Raw genomic sequence first — 12000 nt, 5'->3', positions numbered from 1 at the left:
ACCACATCACTCTTGCGTAAGGATTCGCTTCAATACAAAGCAATCTACTGGCACACTACTCGTCTGAACAAGTAGGATTCGAACCCGGGACCTTACGCACGAAAGACCGACGCTTTAACGACTAGGCTACGCTACTTTTTTTTTTTTATTAATAAAGTTTATTTCATTTTAGTCGGTACATTGATAATTATACAGAGGAGAAATACAACTTAAAAAATACTCTTAAGTGGCAAAACTATTGGTGTCGTTGGAGTTGCTGGGCACTGTCGTGCTCTCGAATACTAGAAAGAAAAGCTTAAGGCTATTTGAGTTTTAAATCACTTTGGTTGTGTATATTCGAATATTTGTGAGATTGTCTCAGTAAATGTTGATCATACTATTGACGGAAAAAAAGACTCTTGAAAAACCGTCTTTGACTGTTAATAATAATGAATAGATAGTAAGGAAGGAGGAAGAAATTATAAAGATATGTATAAACAATATTTACAATATTTACATAATAGATATCACGGAGGCGTGAATACTTGATTTGAATTTAATCTCTGTTTGAGTTCTTTGATGTGAGTAGAGTTCTCTGACAGCCACCAGTATTTACTGGAAAGTCTGCTTGAATCCATGGAATCAACTGATGGTATCGAAATTGAGTAAACCATATTAGATTTCCATTTTATGTCTTTGGTTGTCAAGGTGATTCTTTTGTCTGACTGATGCCTGCTTCAACGATAAATTACAGAAATATTATTATGGTCCTGGATGAGGCCCATATGATCAATGTGGGTAAAAGAGTGTGGGGTGATGCAACCGCTTTTGAGGCGATCTTCGATATCGTTCTGATCTGTTTGAGCTGAATTGTTTATTAATACGTTGTTAATGGATGGAAGTTTTCCAAAGTAGTCTCTGGTTAATTTGATGAAGAAGGAGTCAATACGCGGGATGATTGCCATGTTGTATAAATTCTTGTTGCTAATGAACTCGTTGAAATTGGATGCCGCTGATCTACATTGACCTAGACACGCTCTTAGGCACTTTCTCTCGAAGCATCTATATTTTTCCATTAGTGCTGCTCCGGTATTCCAGCAGCTTGGGGCAGCGTATGATAGAATGGGTCTTATTAGCAGTAGATAGCAGATTATTTTTGAACTGACTGAAAGGTGTTTGTTATAGAACAATCTGCTATTTGCCCTGAAGGCTTTTTTGGCTTTATCCAGTTGAATGTTCATATGTGAATAGCCTCTGAGAAGTTCATCTAGGTGGATCCCTAGATATTTAACTGATTTGACGTGGGGGATGTCTGCATCAATATCTGATCCAGGAATTTTGGTTGTAATCTTAAAAGACTTGAGTTTATTTTTAGTTGTTGATGACAAGTAGTGAACTGGTTTCCTGAATATGACGGTTTCGCATTTGCTAGGGTTGATTCTAAGGTTCCATTTTGCGTAATGGCTATTAATGTTGTTGATGATATGGTTCAGATGAAGTTTCATTTTATCAGGATCTTTGCCTGTTACATAAAATATGGTGTCGTCTACAAAAGCCATGGATAACGTGTTATTATTTTGGTTCAGATGGAATAAGTTGATGATTTCGCAGGTGAGAATGTTGAAAAGTGCCGGAGAGTTGACTGTTCCTTGTGGCGACCGTCTTTTTCTTCTCATGTAATAATTTCTTGCGACAAAATTTCTCAGCAATAATTTCTCAAGGCATATTTTCTTGAAGAATTTCAAGGCAAATAATATATAGCGAGAAATTTTTGTGACGGATCAATTTTTGTTTGAGTAATTATTGCTGAGAAATTTTTGCATGAAAAATTATTCTGGATTTATAAAGGCAGGGAGCCGTTCCTTGTTGGAAACCTTCTTGGATATTAAAAATGATAGATGACAGTTGTGTTCCGCTCCAGGTGACAAATGATTTCCCAGATAACATGTCCAGAATTAGCAGTATGAGCCATCGTTTGAATTTTTTGTTGTGAAGGACGAAGATTAGACCTTTGATCCACCCAGAATCAAAAGCTTTTTCTAGGTCTCGTAGAGCTGCTGCAACTAGATATTTATTGCCGACCAGGGTGTTAACATCGCTAAGAATTTTATGAATGGCGTGAGTTGTTGAGTGCCAGTGTTTGAATCCGAACTGGTTGTTTGGAATGATATTATTATCCTCGCAGTGTTTAATGATTTTTTTGTTTATTATGATCGCATATACTTTGCTGATGCTGGTAGTCAGACTGATCGGTCTGTAACTGAAAGGATTGGCTGGTTCTTTATTTTTCTTTAATAACGGAAGAACTTTTGCGCGTTTCCAGGCTGTTGGAAAGTAACAGTTGTTGATTGCGTTGTTAAAAATTATTGCATACGAAGTGATGATGTTGAAAGGCAAGTATTTTAAAACTATCGGAGGGATGTCATCTAGCCCGCTGGAGAGTTTGTTTGGTAATTTTTTGACGATTGATTGGATTATAGGTGGGTCACAGAAAATGTCTTCACCATCAGCTGTTGGGTGTGTTGCTGGATTTCTTGGACCGAAGAGGGTAATTGTCGTGTTGTTGGTTCTCGTTGCCCACAGGTCTTCAATATACTCATTTGCGTTTTTATTTGCTATTTCTTTAATACGTGTACCAATGTTTGTGTGTCTTGGGGTGTTGATAGACTCGAAGAAGGCTCCAATGTTGAGCTTAACGGTTTGATCAGTGATTAGATTTGGGGCATCGGCCGTGATGCAGGCTCTTGCTTCGACATTAGGCTCCAGAAAATCTCTTTTGATGTCACCTATGACTATGGGGTCATGAGGTCTGAGTAATTTGTTTATTTTAGGAAAGAAATTATCAGTCCGTCTGTGATCTATCCTTTTAATTTGTGAGGCCCAGTAACTGTCAGTCGACTTCTTGAATTCTTTTTTCAGGTCTGATTTTATCTGTGCATAAAGGCTTTTGGTTGTTTGTGTTGCAGGTAACTTAGCTTTCGGGTCCATTTTTAGCAATTTATTTAACACAGTTAGCATGTGTGACTTGTCTTTTTTTAATTTTTTGATTTTGGAGTTCAGGTATTTATCGACACTATTTATGTTATTCTTGAATCTTGGGACAGTTTCTTCAACTGTCTTGCGAATGACGGTGTTAATCTGTTCAAGATGATCGTCTATTTCTTGAGTGGTTAGGTTATGGTCATGAGGAATTATATGATTGTAGTTTTTCTCCAATTTGTTTGTGAATTTCTTCCATTTTGTGGATTTATAATTGAATTTGTGAATATGAGTACTGGCTGAGTTAAATTGCTGACAGAGAATATTCAAGAGGATTGCTTTGTGGTCACTGTCATAGTCTGCTACTGTAATGGATTTGTTGTTGGAGATTTGAAGATCGAGTCTCAAATCCATGATTATGATGTCAAGAATGGACTGGCCTCTGATGAAAGTAGGTTTCGTTGGAGAGACAGAAACTGCTCTAAATGTCAGACCATCATTTAGTTCCCAGATTCTGAGTTGTCTGCCTCTTTCATTTGTCACAGAATGACCCCAGTCTTGCCTCATTGCATTCAAGTCACCTGCTAGTATGAAGTGGTTATCTGGGTTTTGGAGTTTAAGGTCGTTGAGTAGGTTGGTGAGTTCATCAGTGAATATTGTTTTGTTGTTATGAGCCACATATGCAGCTATGATAAAGAGGTTTTTGATTGATTCAGATTTTATTTTTAATATAGTGAATTCGAGAACCAAGTTGTTCAGTGAAGTTGGAGTATTGATTTTGATGAAGTTAATATTATTTTTTATGAGGATAGCAGTGCCCCCTCCTTGCACTGAGTTCTTCCTATCCGTACGAATGAAGTTATAACTTTTAAAGGATAATTTGTGCTTAGCGATAAGTTAGGTTTCAGTGACAATTACGATGTCCAGATTATTGTCTGTTGCGAAGCATTGGAGATCGTAACGTCTTTGATTTGTCTGAATAGAATTGACATTGATGGCTGCAATTTTGAGGTTGCATGTTCTATTTTGATTATTCATGTTGAATTTGAAGGATATTAAAAATTTGCTCGATTCTTCTCGAGTTTGCTTAAACTTGATTAGTTATTTGAGCAATTTGTATGTTGACGGCCGTTAGCATGTTTTTATTCATCGATGCTATTTCAGTTTTGAAATCATTGATCCAAGGGGAGGTGTTGGATAAAGATGATGTGTTGTTGTTGGTATTGTTTTGGTGTTGGTTGTATTGATGTTGATGATTGGCTTGTAGATGAATAGAATGTTCTTGATGACTAGATGTGGCCGACGCGTATGAGATAAGCGGGTTTATTTTTCTGGAGATTCTATCTGTTTTAGCCAAATAGATGTTTCTTTCATGAGCAGCTGCATTTTTTTTAGCATTTGCTACAAATTTGTAGAAGGGACATCTCTTATAATTCGCTGGGTGATCGATTGAGTCACAATTGGCACATTTTAATTTTCCTGTATTGCCTTTATCAGTAAGTGGGCACTTTCCATACTCGCGGTTACCACTACATTTTACATACCTGTAAGGGAGCCAGCAGTTATAGCTCGAGTGGTCGAATCTTGGGCAATTTTTGCATTGTGTTATTAATGATCCTATTTTAATTGCCCAATGGACGGGTTGATGTTGAAGGCCTTTAATTTTCATTAGTTCGTTCATTTTGCTGCCTGGTTTCAATAGAACGATGAAGTTGTACCAGCTGGGGTTTGATTTGCTGAAAAAATTTTTGTATACTTTTTCAATTTCAAGTTTTTCAAAGTTTTTGGAATCCAGTTCCGCTTTTACTGATTCTGCTGTAGGTATATCTCCTCTTAGTCCTTCAAGGTAAACCGTTATTGGTTTCCTGTGTCTTGGAGTATAGGTGTAGTAGGGAATGTTGTTAGCTTCTAGAATTTTTTTTATCTTGTCGTAGGCCTCAATCGAGTTTGGAGTAATGTTATGGTCTTCAGTGTCAAATTGTTTAATGAAAAATTATCCGTTTAACAAACCGCCCTCTATGAGGATTTCTATTAAACTTTTCATATTTGTACTAGTGGTAAAAAATGGCTGTGGTTTACCTTTTGAGTTCTGGTCTGGGTTATCCTTAGGTTGTGATGATGCATTACTTTGTTGGTTATTGATGTCAATCATACACTGAGAAAAAAAAATACTATTTTCCAAACAAGAATTTCTTGGTTCAAGAAATCCGTTCAAAATATTTATTTTATTATTATTAATTATCAATTTCTTGAGAAAAGAGCATCAAATTTATTTTTGTTATTATATGAATTTGATATAATATTATGAGTAAACAAAAGAATAGCTTTACTTGAATTAAATAAAAATTATTTCTTTCAATTCTACGAATTATTGAGACAAAATTACATATTCTTGAAAATTATCAAGAATATACGTTCTTGTATCGAGTAAATGTTCTTAATAAAAGTATTTTTTTTTCTCAGTGTAGGCGTCGCTGAATTACCTGTCTCCATGTCCTCTTGGTGAATGCTACTGAAATCGTCGTCACTAGAATTGATTGAATTTGAGGACAGATTGTTCTCTTTGTTTGGTTTACTACGATTTTTAAAGGTTTTTTTAAGGTATCTGCCAGTCGTTATCGCCGTCCGCGGAAACCCCTGGGGTTTTGCTCGCGTGGCTGCTGGTTACAATGTTGGGTTTGAATTTTGATTGGGTGTTTTTTAATCCCAATTGTTCAATTTCATCTTTCTCTAATGAGTTTTTATATATTTTATTCCATTGCTGGGAATCACTTACTGTTGCGTTTGGCTTTGGAATTTTACTTATTTTGTTCGATTTGTTTTCGATGTTGGGACTTTTGAGCTGGTGAGCCATCATCTTGAATCTGGGTCGAGACGTGGCCACCCAGTTTTTTTGTGTTTTTCCTTTATAAGGTTTTTTGTACACTTTGCAAAATAAAGGGGATGAAGTCGGTGATAACACGACACTTCCAATGATTAGTTAATAACTTATGACCGCATACAAAATTGATGACTTGTAATATAATATTTGCGTTATGAAAGAGCGTCTGCACTCGTCTCCTGCTCTACCGAGACTAACTAGGCTACGCTACCGACAGTGACGACTAAGTTTACTTGTGCCATATGAGATTGAAAAGAATATATCACTTTTAAATCAGTAATAAAAAATAATTTACAACAAAATATCACAGCTATGGTGCGGCGGTAGTGCGGCCAATAGATAAATTCTTTACTTGTCACGGCGGTGGTGCGGCGGTAGTGCAGCGAATGAATAAATCTTTAGTCGTCACGGTGGTGGTGCGGCGGTAGTGCAGCGAATAGATAAATTCTTTAGTTGTCACGGCGGTGGTGCGGCGATGATACGGCATTTATAAAATAATCGGAATTGTCACGGCTGTCGTGCAGCGGTGTCGCGGTGGTGTTGCGGTGGAATTCTGTTTTTACTCGGGTTGCTGACGTAAATTGATATTTTATATCATCAATAACCAATAACACGTGATTGTGTTCACGCGTGTTTCCCTGTATGATGACATACGGCTGTACAGAATCTTTTTTCTCTCGTGCTCGCTGTTTCTGGTTTTTTATTTGAGTCGTTGTATCACCAGGATTCTGAAAATAAGGATATAAATTAGTTTCAGTTGTTCTGTATAGTTGATTAATGAAACTTATCTACTCAATCGTATCATAATTAGAAAATTCATCACATACTTCTACAAAAATTAGCATAGATTCCAACGACTCCCTGGTGAAATGTTTAATTTTTTTTGTGCTCTTCCTTTAGGTGGAATTAAAAATGCCAAAATTGATAGTTCGATTGCAATTTTTACTATGAATAGAAAAAGCTTTAACTTATATACATGTTTAACAATTGTTGCGTAATCACAACTACATTCAAATTTGAATGTAGTTGAACTTCCGGCAAATAGAGGCAGCACCTACTGGGGCCTAGTGTCCATCTATGAGAACTTGACTTGCAATGTGCAACGCATGCGCATGAATTTATCCTGCCTCGTGGCAAGAAGACCGACGCCATTATCTATTCGTTTATACAATTTCAAGTGTCACCACGTGTTTTGTATAATCTATTCAAATTGCGCTCATCTCGAGTAACTAATTAAAAGTAATCAATTAATTACATTCAGAGTTCATTACTCTATATAAAAATATAATTATTTTTATAATCGCGAGCTCCAGAGCTCATAAAATAATTAATAAAATAACATCAAGAAATCCAGTGTTCTACAACCTGTTCCTGACGAGGTTATATCATCATGCACAAAGGTGCATTTTTTATTAAACATTTACTTGCTATCAGTGCTCAATTAATTTAAAAGACTCAGTTTTATTATTTATTTAATTATCATTATGCTCAATTTCTTAATTAATTTAAAAGTTATGTTTCGCTCAGTAGCCTCTGCTATCATGCTACCACGTGTTCAACAAATAAATTAAATTCAGTGTAATTTATCATGAGCTCATTAAATTCAATTCAATTAAGTGATCATCACTATTAAAACTCAATAACAAAAATATTTATGTATTCAGTGCTATTAAAAATAGTAATTAATGTGTTCAATAATTCACTTCGCTCAGTAACCTCTGACATCATGTTACTTATTATCATGACATTTTTGCATTCAACTCAGTGTTCAATTAAACTCAACTTGATTATTTTTAATTCATTATTTACTCGAGCTCAACTCAATAATTTGCATTCAATTATTCACGTATTCATGAGCTCAGACATTCAAACAGTATTTATAAATTAAATAAACTATTTAATTTGCAACCCAGTGATATTTTGTGCTGTGACAAATAAAAATATTGTTATATTTTTAAATATGCGTATTTTTCAAACATCCCAACCACCAACCAGTCCTGGCATGTCTTAATTTAATTATTATTACAACAACAATTATTAAATTAAAATTAGAAACTGTACTTAGCTAACGATAATATTTAATACTAATGTTAAAATTAAGCATATTAACTTACAGTCGTTAAGCGCTGGACCGTTTCCTAATACTGTAATAAGTTCTGTCCATGGCTGAGTAATTTTATCATTTGAATATTCCAATATTCTCAGGGTTTTGACTCTGTCAAAAAAAAGTGACCACCTAGTAGCAAAATGTCCACTTTTGTCCGGGTACAGCTGTTCAAAATCCAATGAAACCTGTAAAATAAATTTGTTTGCAATTAGTTGTTTAGTTGATATATTTTGTTAGTGGAAGACTAAATAAAAAGAACGAAGAAAAAATCTGACATTTTAACTTTAATTAATAGTTCAGATTCTACGTTAGACAAATTAAAAAACCAAGTTACTCTAATACACTCTAAAATGAATGACGCCTTCCTGATGAAAAAAAATTTTGTCTAATCATATATGATTATGTATGTTCATATATATTATCATATATAATCATGCATGATTATATATGGGATCATATATAATTATATATGACCCCATACATAATTAGATCTGATCATACCTGGCTGTTATGACCCCATATATAATTATATACAAGTCTATATATGATCAGATCTGATTATATATGAGTCTATATATAATTAGATATGATCATACTTGGCTGTTATAACTTCATTTATAACCATATATAAGTATATATAATCAGATCTGATCATATATGAGTCTATATATAATTAGATATAATCATACCTAGCTGTTCTAACCCCATATGTAATCATATATAAGTCTATACATGATTAGATCTGATCAGACATGGCTAATATAAATTCATGTATACTCGTGCATAAGTTTATGTATGACTAAATCTGATCAGACTTTATCGATGTGAAACCTATAAATATTTAATTATGTATATAGTTCCAATAAATAAATATATATATATATATATATATATATATATATATATATATATATATATATATATATTAATTGTGGCATATTTCAGGACCACTTTTGAATTTGTGAAAAATACACCTCTAATAGTGCTAAAAAACTATGTACGCAAAATTTTCCTTCAAATTTTTGATATTTTCAAAAATATGAAGAGTTTTATGACTAAGGGCAGTTTTCGGGTCATTCTAAGATAGGCAGATTTCGGGACAGTTCCAGGACTCAGGACGTATATATCTATCGGCAGTTTTCAGTACTTGGCAGTTTTCAGGACAATTTTTGTATGATTCTGGAACATTTAATGTAAATTTGAATATCCATGATCATTTCAGAATTAAGAAAAAAAAATACTTTTTAGAGGTCGAATCAAAGAATTTTGTATTCTGGACTTCTAGTCTGGTGGAAATATTTTTTTTAAGAAAATCAGAGAAATTCTCACCATTACGGATGAAAAAGTCTAAAAAATTTACTTTCTCTAAAAAAATTCTCAAAAAGAATTAATCAATAAAACGAAATTTTTCTATTAATTCAAAATTCAAAAATGGTTTTATGTTCAGGTTTTTCTAGGATAATGATTGAAAATCATTAAAAAAATTAATCGAACAAAGAATGATTGATTTTCCGAAACAATAAAACTCACAGTTGAGACACTGTAATAGAATAAAAAACTAGTTTTGCGTAAGTTAGAATTGAACCCGGAGCCGGTTAAATCCAGTACTCCACTATGTAAAATTTTTGAAGCGAGAAAATAATTCTTGAACCAAAAAATTTTTTGCAGGCCTAAGATAATTTTCGTTTCCAGTTCATAGTGCAAAATATTTCTGCCGCCGAAAAATACTTTTTTTCTATGTAATTATTTTTTAATAAAACATAATAAGTTAATTTAATTTAAAAATAATTAGTTATTCACGAAATAATAACATTTCTAAGTTTGTAGCATCACCATAAGTCATCACTCACGTAAAATACTCAATATCACTTTCTGCGTAAATACAAATTTGAATCTAATTCGTATCTTAATTAGATCCCAAGATAGTTTGTGACGATAAATTATAAATTATAGCAATAATTTATAAAAATTAAAATTTTATTTCCGTGAATTCTATTGGGCAAGGATCCACTACAGCCAAAAAAAATCAGCGTAGCAACAGAACAATTATTTACTAAGTTATGAACAATCAAAGTTGGTGCTTGAATTCATACCCCTCAAATACCACGTTTTTCAACCTTCAATTGTTTATATCTCGGGTGAAAAATTTTTTAGGTTCATGCAATTTTTGATAGGAGCAGAAGAGACTTTAATCTAACGATCTATATGTTTCATGTTCTAATACGATTTTTTAAGTTATTTATGTTTTATATTTAGGGTCAATGTGTATTACAATACTTTATGACCAGATAGTAGTGACTTCACAGTATTTACACGGCAAGGCTTGACTAACGTAAGAATAAGACATGCATAATTCGTAGAATTTTTCTGAATAAATTAAAATAATACATAATCAATTTCATTTTGATCAATTGTTCAAATTATAGCATCTAATTATCATGCGTAATTAATTAAATAACATTTATCACAACGCATAGCAACTTACTCCGCTTGTTTAATCCAAAAAAATAGATCTTACTCGAACATCATTAAAACACGTTGATTATACCCTTGCCAAAGCTTCGGCTTGTTCAATTGTTGAATAAAAACGCGGATTGTTGTTCACGCGTCATAATTGATCGCGATATAATCGTTCTTTTTGATCAGAAATCGAAATCGTTCAAAATACAAAACGCGGCCGTTACTCTAGATGTCTAATCCGAATCTCTCCCATAATCCATACGTTGGATCAATCGTTCGGTCAGTGTTCACATTTTGATCTTAGATGTCACCAAAATTTGCTCACTAGGAATTTTTTAATTATTTTTAAATAATATTTATCCACGGGTTGGCGTCGATTATTTTTATATATTACAAGTTATAGCTAATTATTGTACATTTGCGTTTTTTACCTTAAAAATCAATAACTTTAAATGTTTTAAATATTTTGGTATGAAATTTGCTCAACAGTTTTCATGATTCTTCCCTCCAAAATAAGAGTTACGACAACTTTATCCAATAGTTTTCTTTTTAGAGCCGTTTGTTTACGCGATTACACCGTGAAGCGCGCTTTTTTGCTTATATCAAATAACCGCACAGGGTTTTTTTTTCGGTAATAATTTTTTTTTCATTATTTATATTGTTTCAAAAGTTCGACTTCAAAACGGTATTAATATTATATAAGAGTGACATTATAGCTACATCAAAAATTTTCTATACATTTTCTGTTTAGAGGAAAAAAAGTTGATCTTTTTTTTTATAAGAAAACGAAGGGTAGAATTTAACTCATGGGTTATACATACTATTAACAAAGGTGAAAATTTAAATTTTCAGTTGTAGAACTGGTGAAAAATCGTATACACATCAAGGAGAAAGTGAAGACATGTCAATCCGTGTGTTTGCCACCCTCGCCTTCGGCTCGGATAGACAATATTATATACCAATTGCATGTACACACTGTTAGAAGTATTTATTCGAGCCAAACAAGATTTATTAATAAGTAATAAATAATTTATTAAATGAGATTTATTTAAGCCAAATAAGCCATTTCTTAATAGTTAATAAATGGCTTATTTGAATAGAAAGAATTGACACATGAAGTTACGGTTATAACCTTGAATGGAATGAGTGTGATTGTTAGTAAAAATTTATTATAATATTTCAATTTTTTTTATCTTTTGTACAATAATTTTTATCTTCCAAATAGGAATAGTACTATGTCATTCGAAATTCGAATTGAATAATTAGAGCCTTTGACTTATTAGTATATGATTAATTAATTATTTTATGTGAACAATAAATACAAACGAAGTATTGGAAAACGGAAACTGCCGAAGAATTCGAAAAAAACTGCTGAAATATAATCTGCTGCCGCCGGGATTCGAAACCACGACCTTACGAATATGAAGCACAACCACTGCCGCACTGCTACTCGGACGCTCATGATCAGTTGGAGATATCTTTATGTATAACAATAATATCATGCTAAAGAATTGAGCTCATTCGAAGTTACAGATTAAAAGTATGGTAGGCCATGGAGGGTTAAAATACCATTTTAAAAAGGTGATTTACTCCT

General features: G+C 33.1%; 1 protein-coding gene across 1 annotated transcript; it reads right to left on the bottom strand.

The window, feature by feature from the left end:
- Positions 1-506: 506 nt before the first annotated feature.
- On the bottom strand, positions 507-3525 carry LOC130670066 (uncharacterized). The gene is made up of 3 exons (XM_057473242.1): positions 1989-3525; positions 1168-1501; positions 507-714 (listed from the first exon to the last, which is right to left on the bottom strand). The coding sequence occupies exons 1-3, from the start codon at positions 3523-3525 to the stop codon at positions 507-509; spliced, it is 2079 nt and encodes a 692-aa protein (XP_057329225.1).
- Between the last annotated feature and the right edge of the window lie 8475 nt (positions 3526-12000).

The sequence above is a fragment of the Microplitis mediator genome, chromosome 6 (assembly GCF_029852145.1).
Source record: "Microplitis mediator isolate UGA2020A chromosome 6, iyMicMedi2.1, whole genome shotgun sequence".
NCBI classification, from domain to species: Eukaryota; Metazoa; Arthropoda; class Insecta; order Hymenoptera; family Braconidae; genus Microplitis; species Microplitis mediator.
This window is presented reverse-complemented; position numbering and strand designations above follow the sequence as displayed.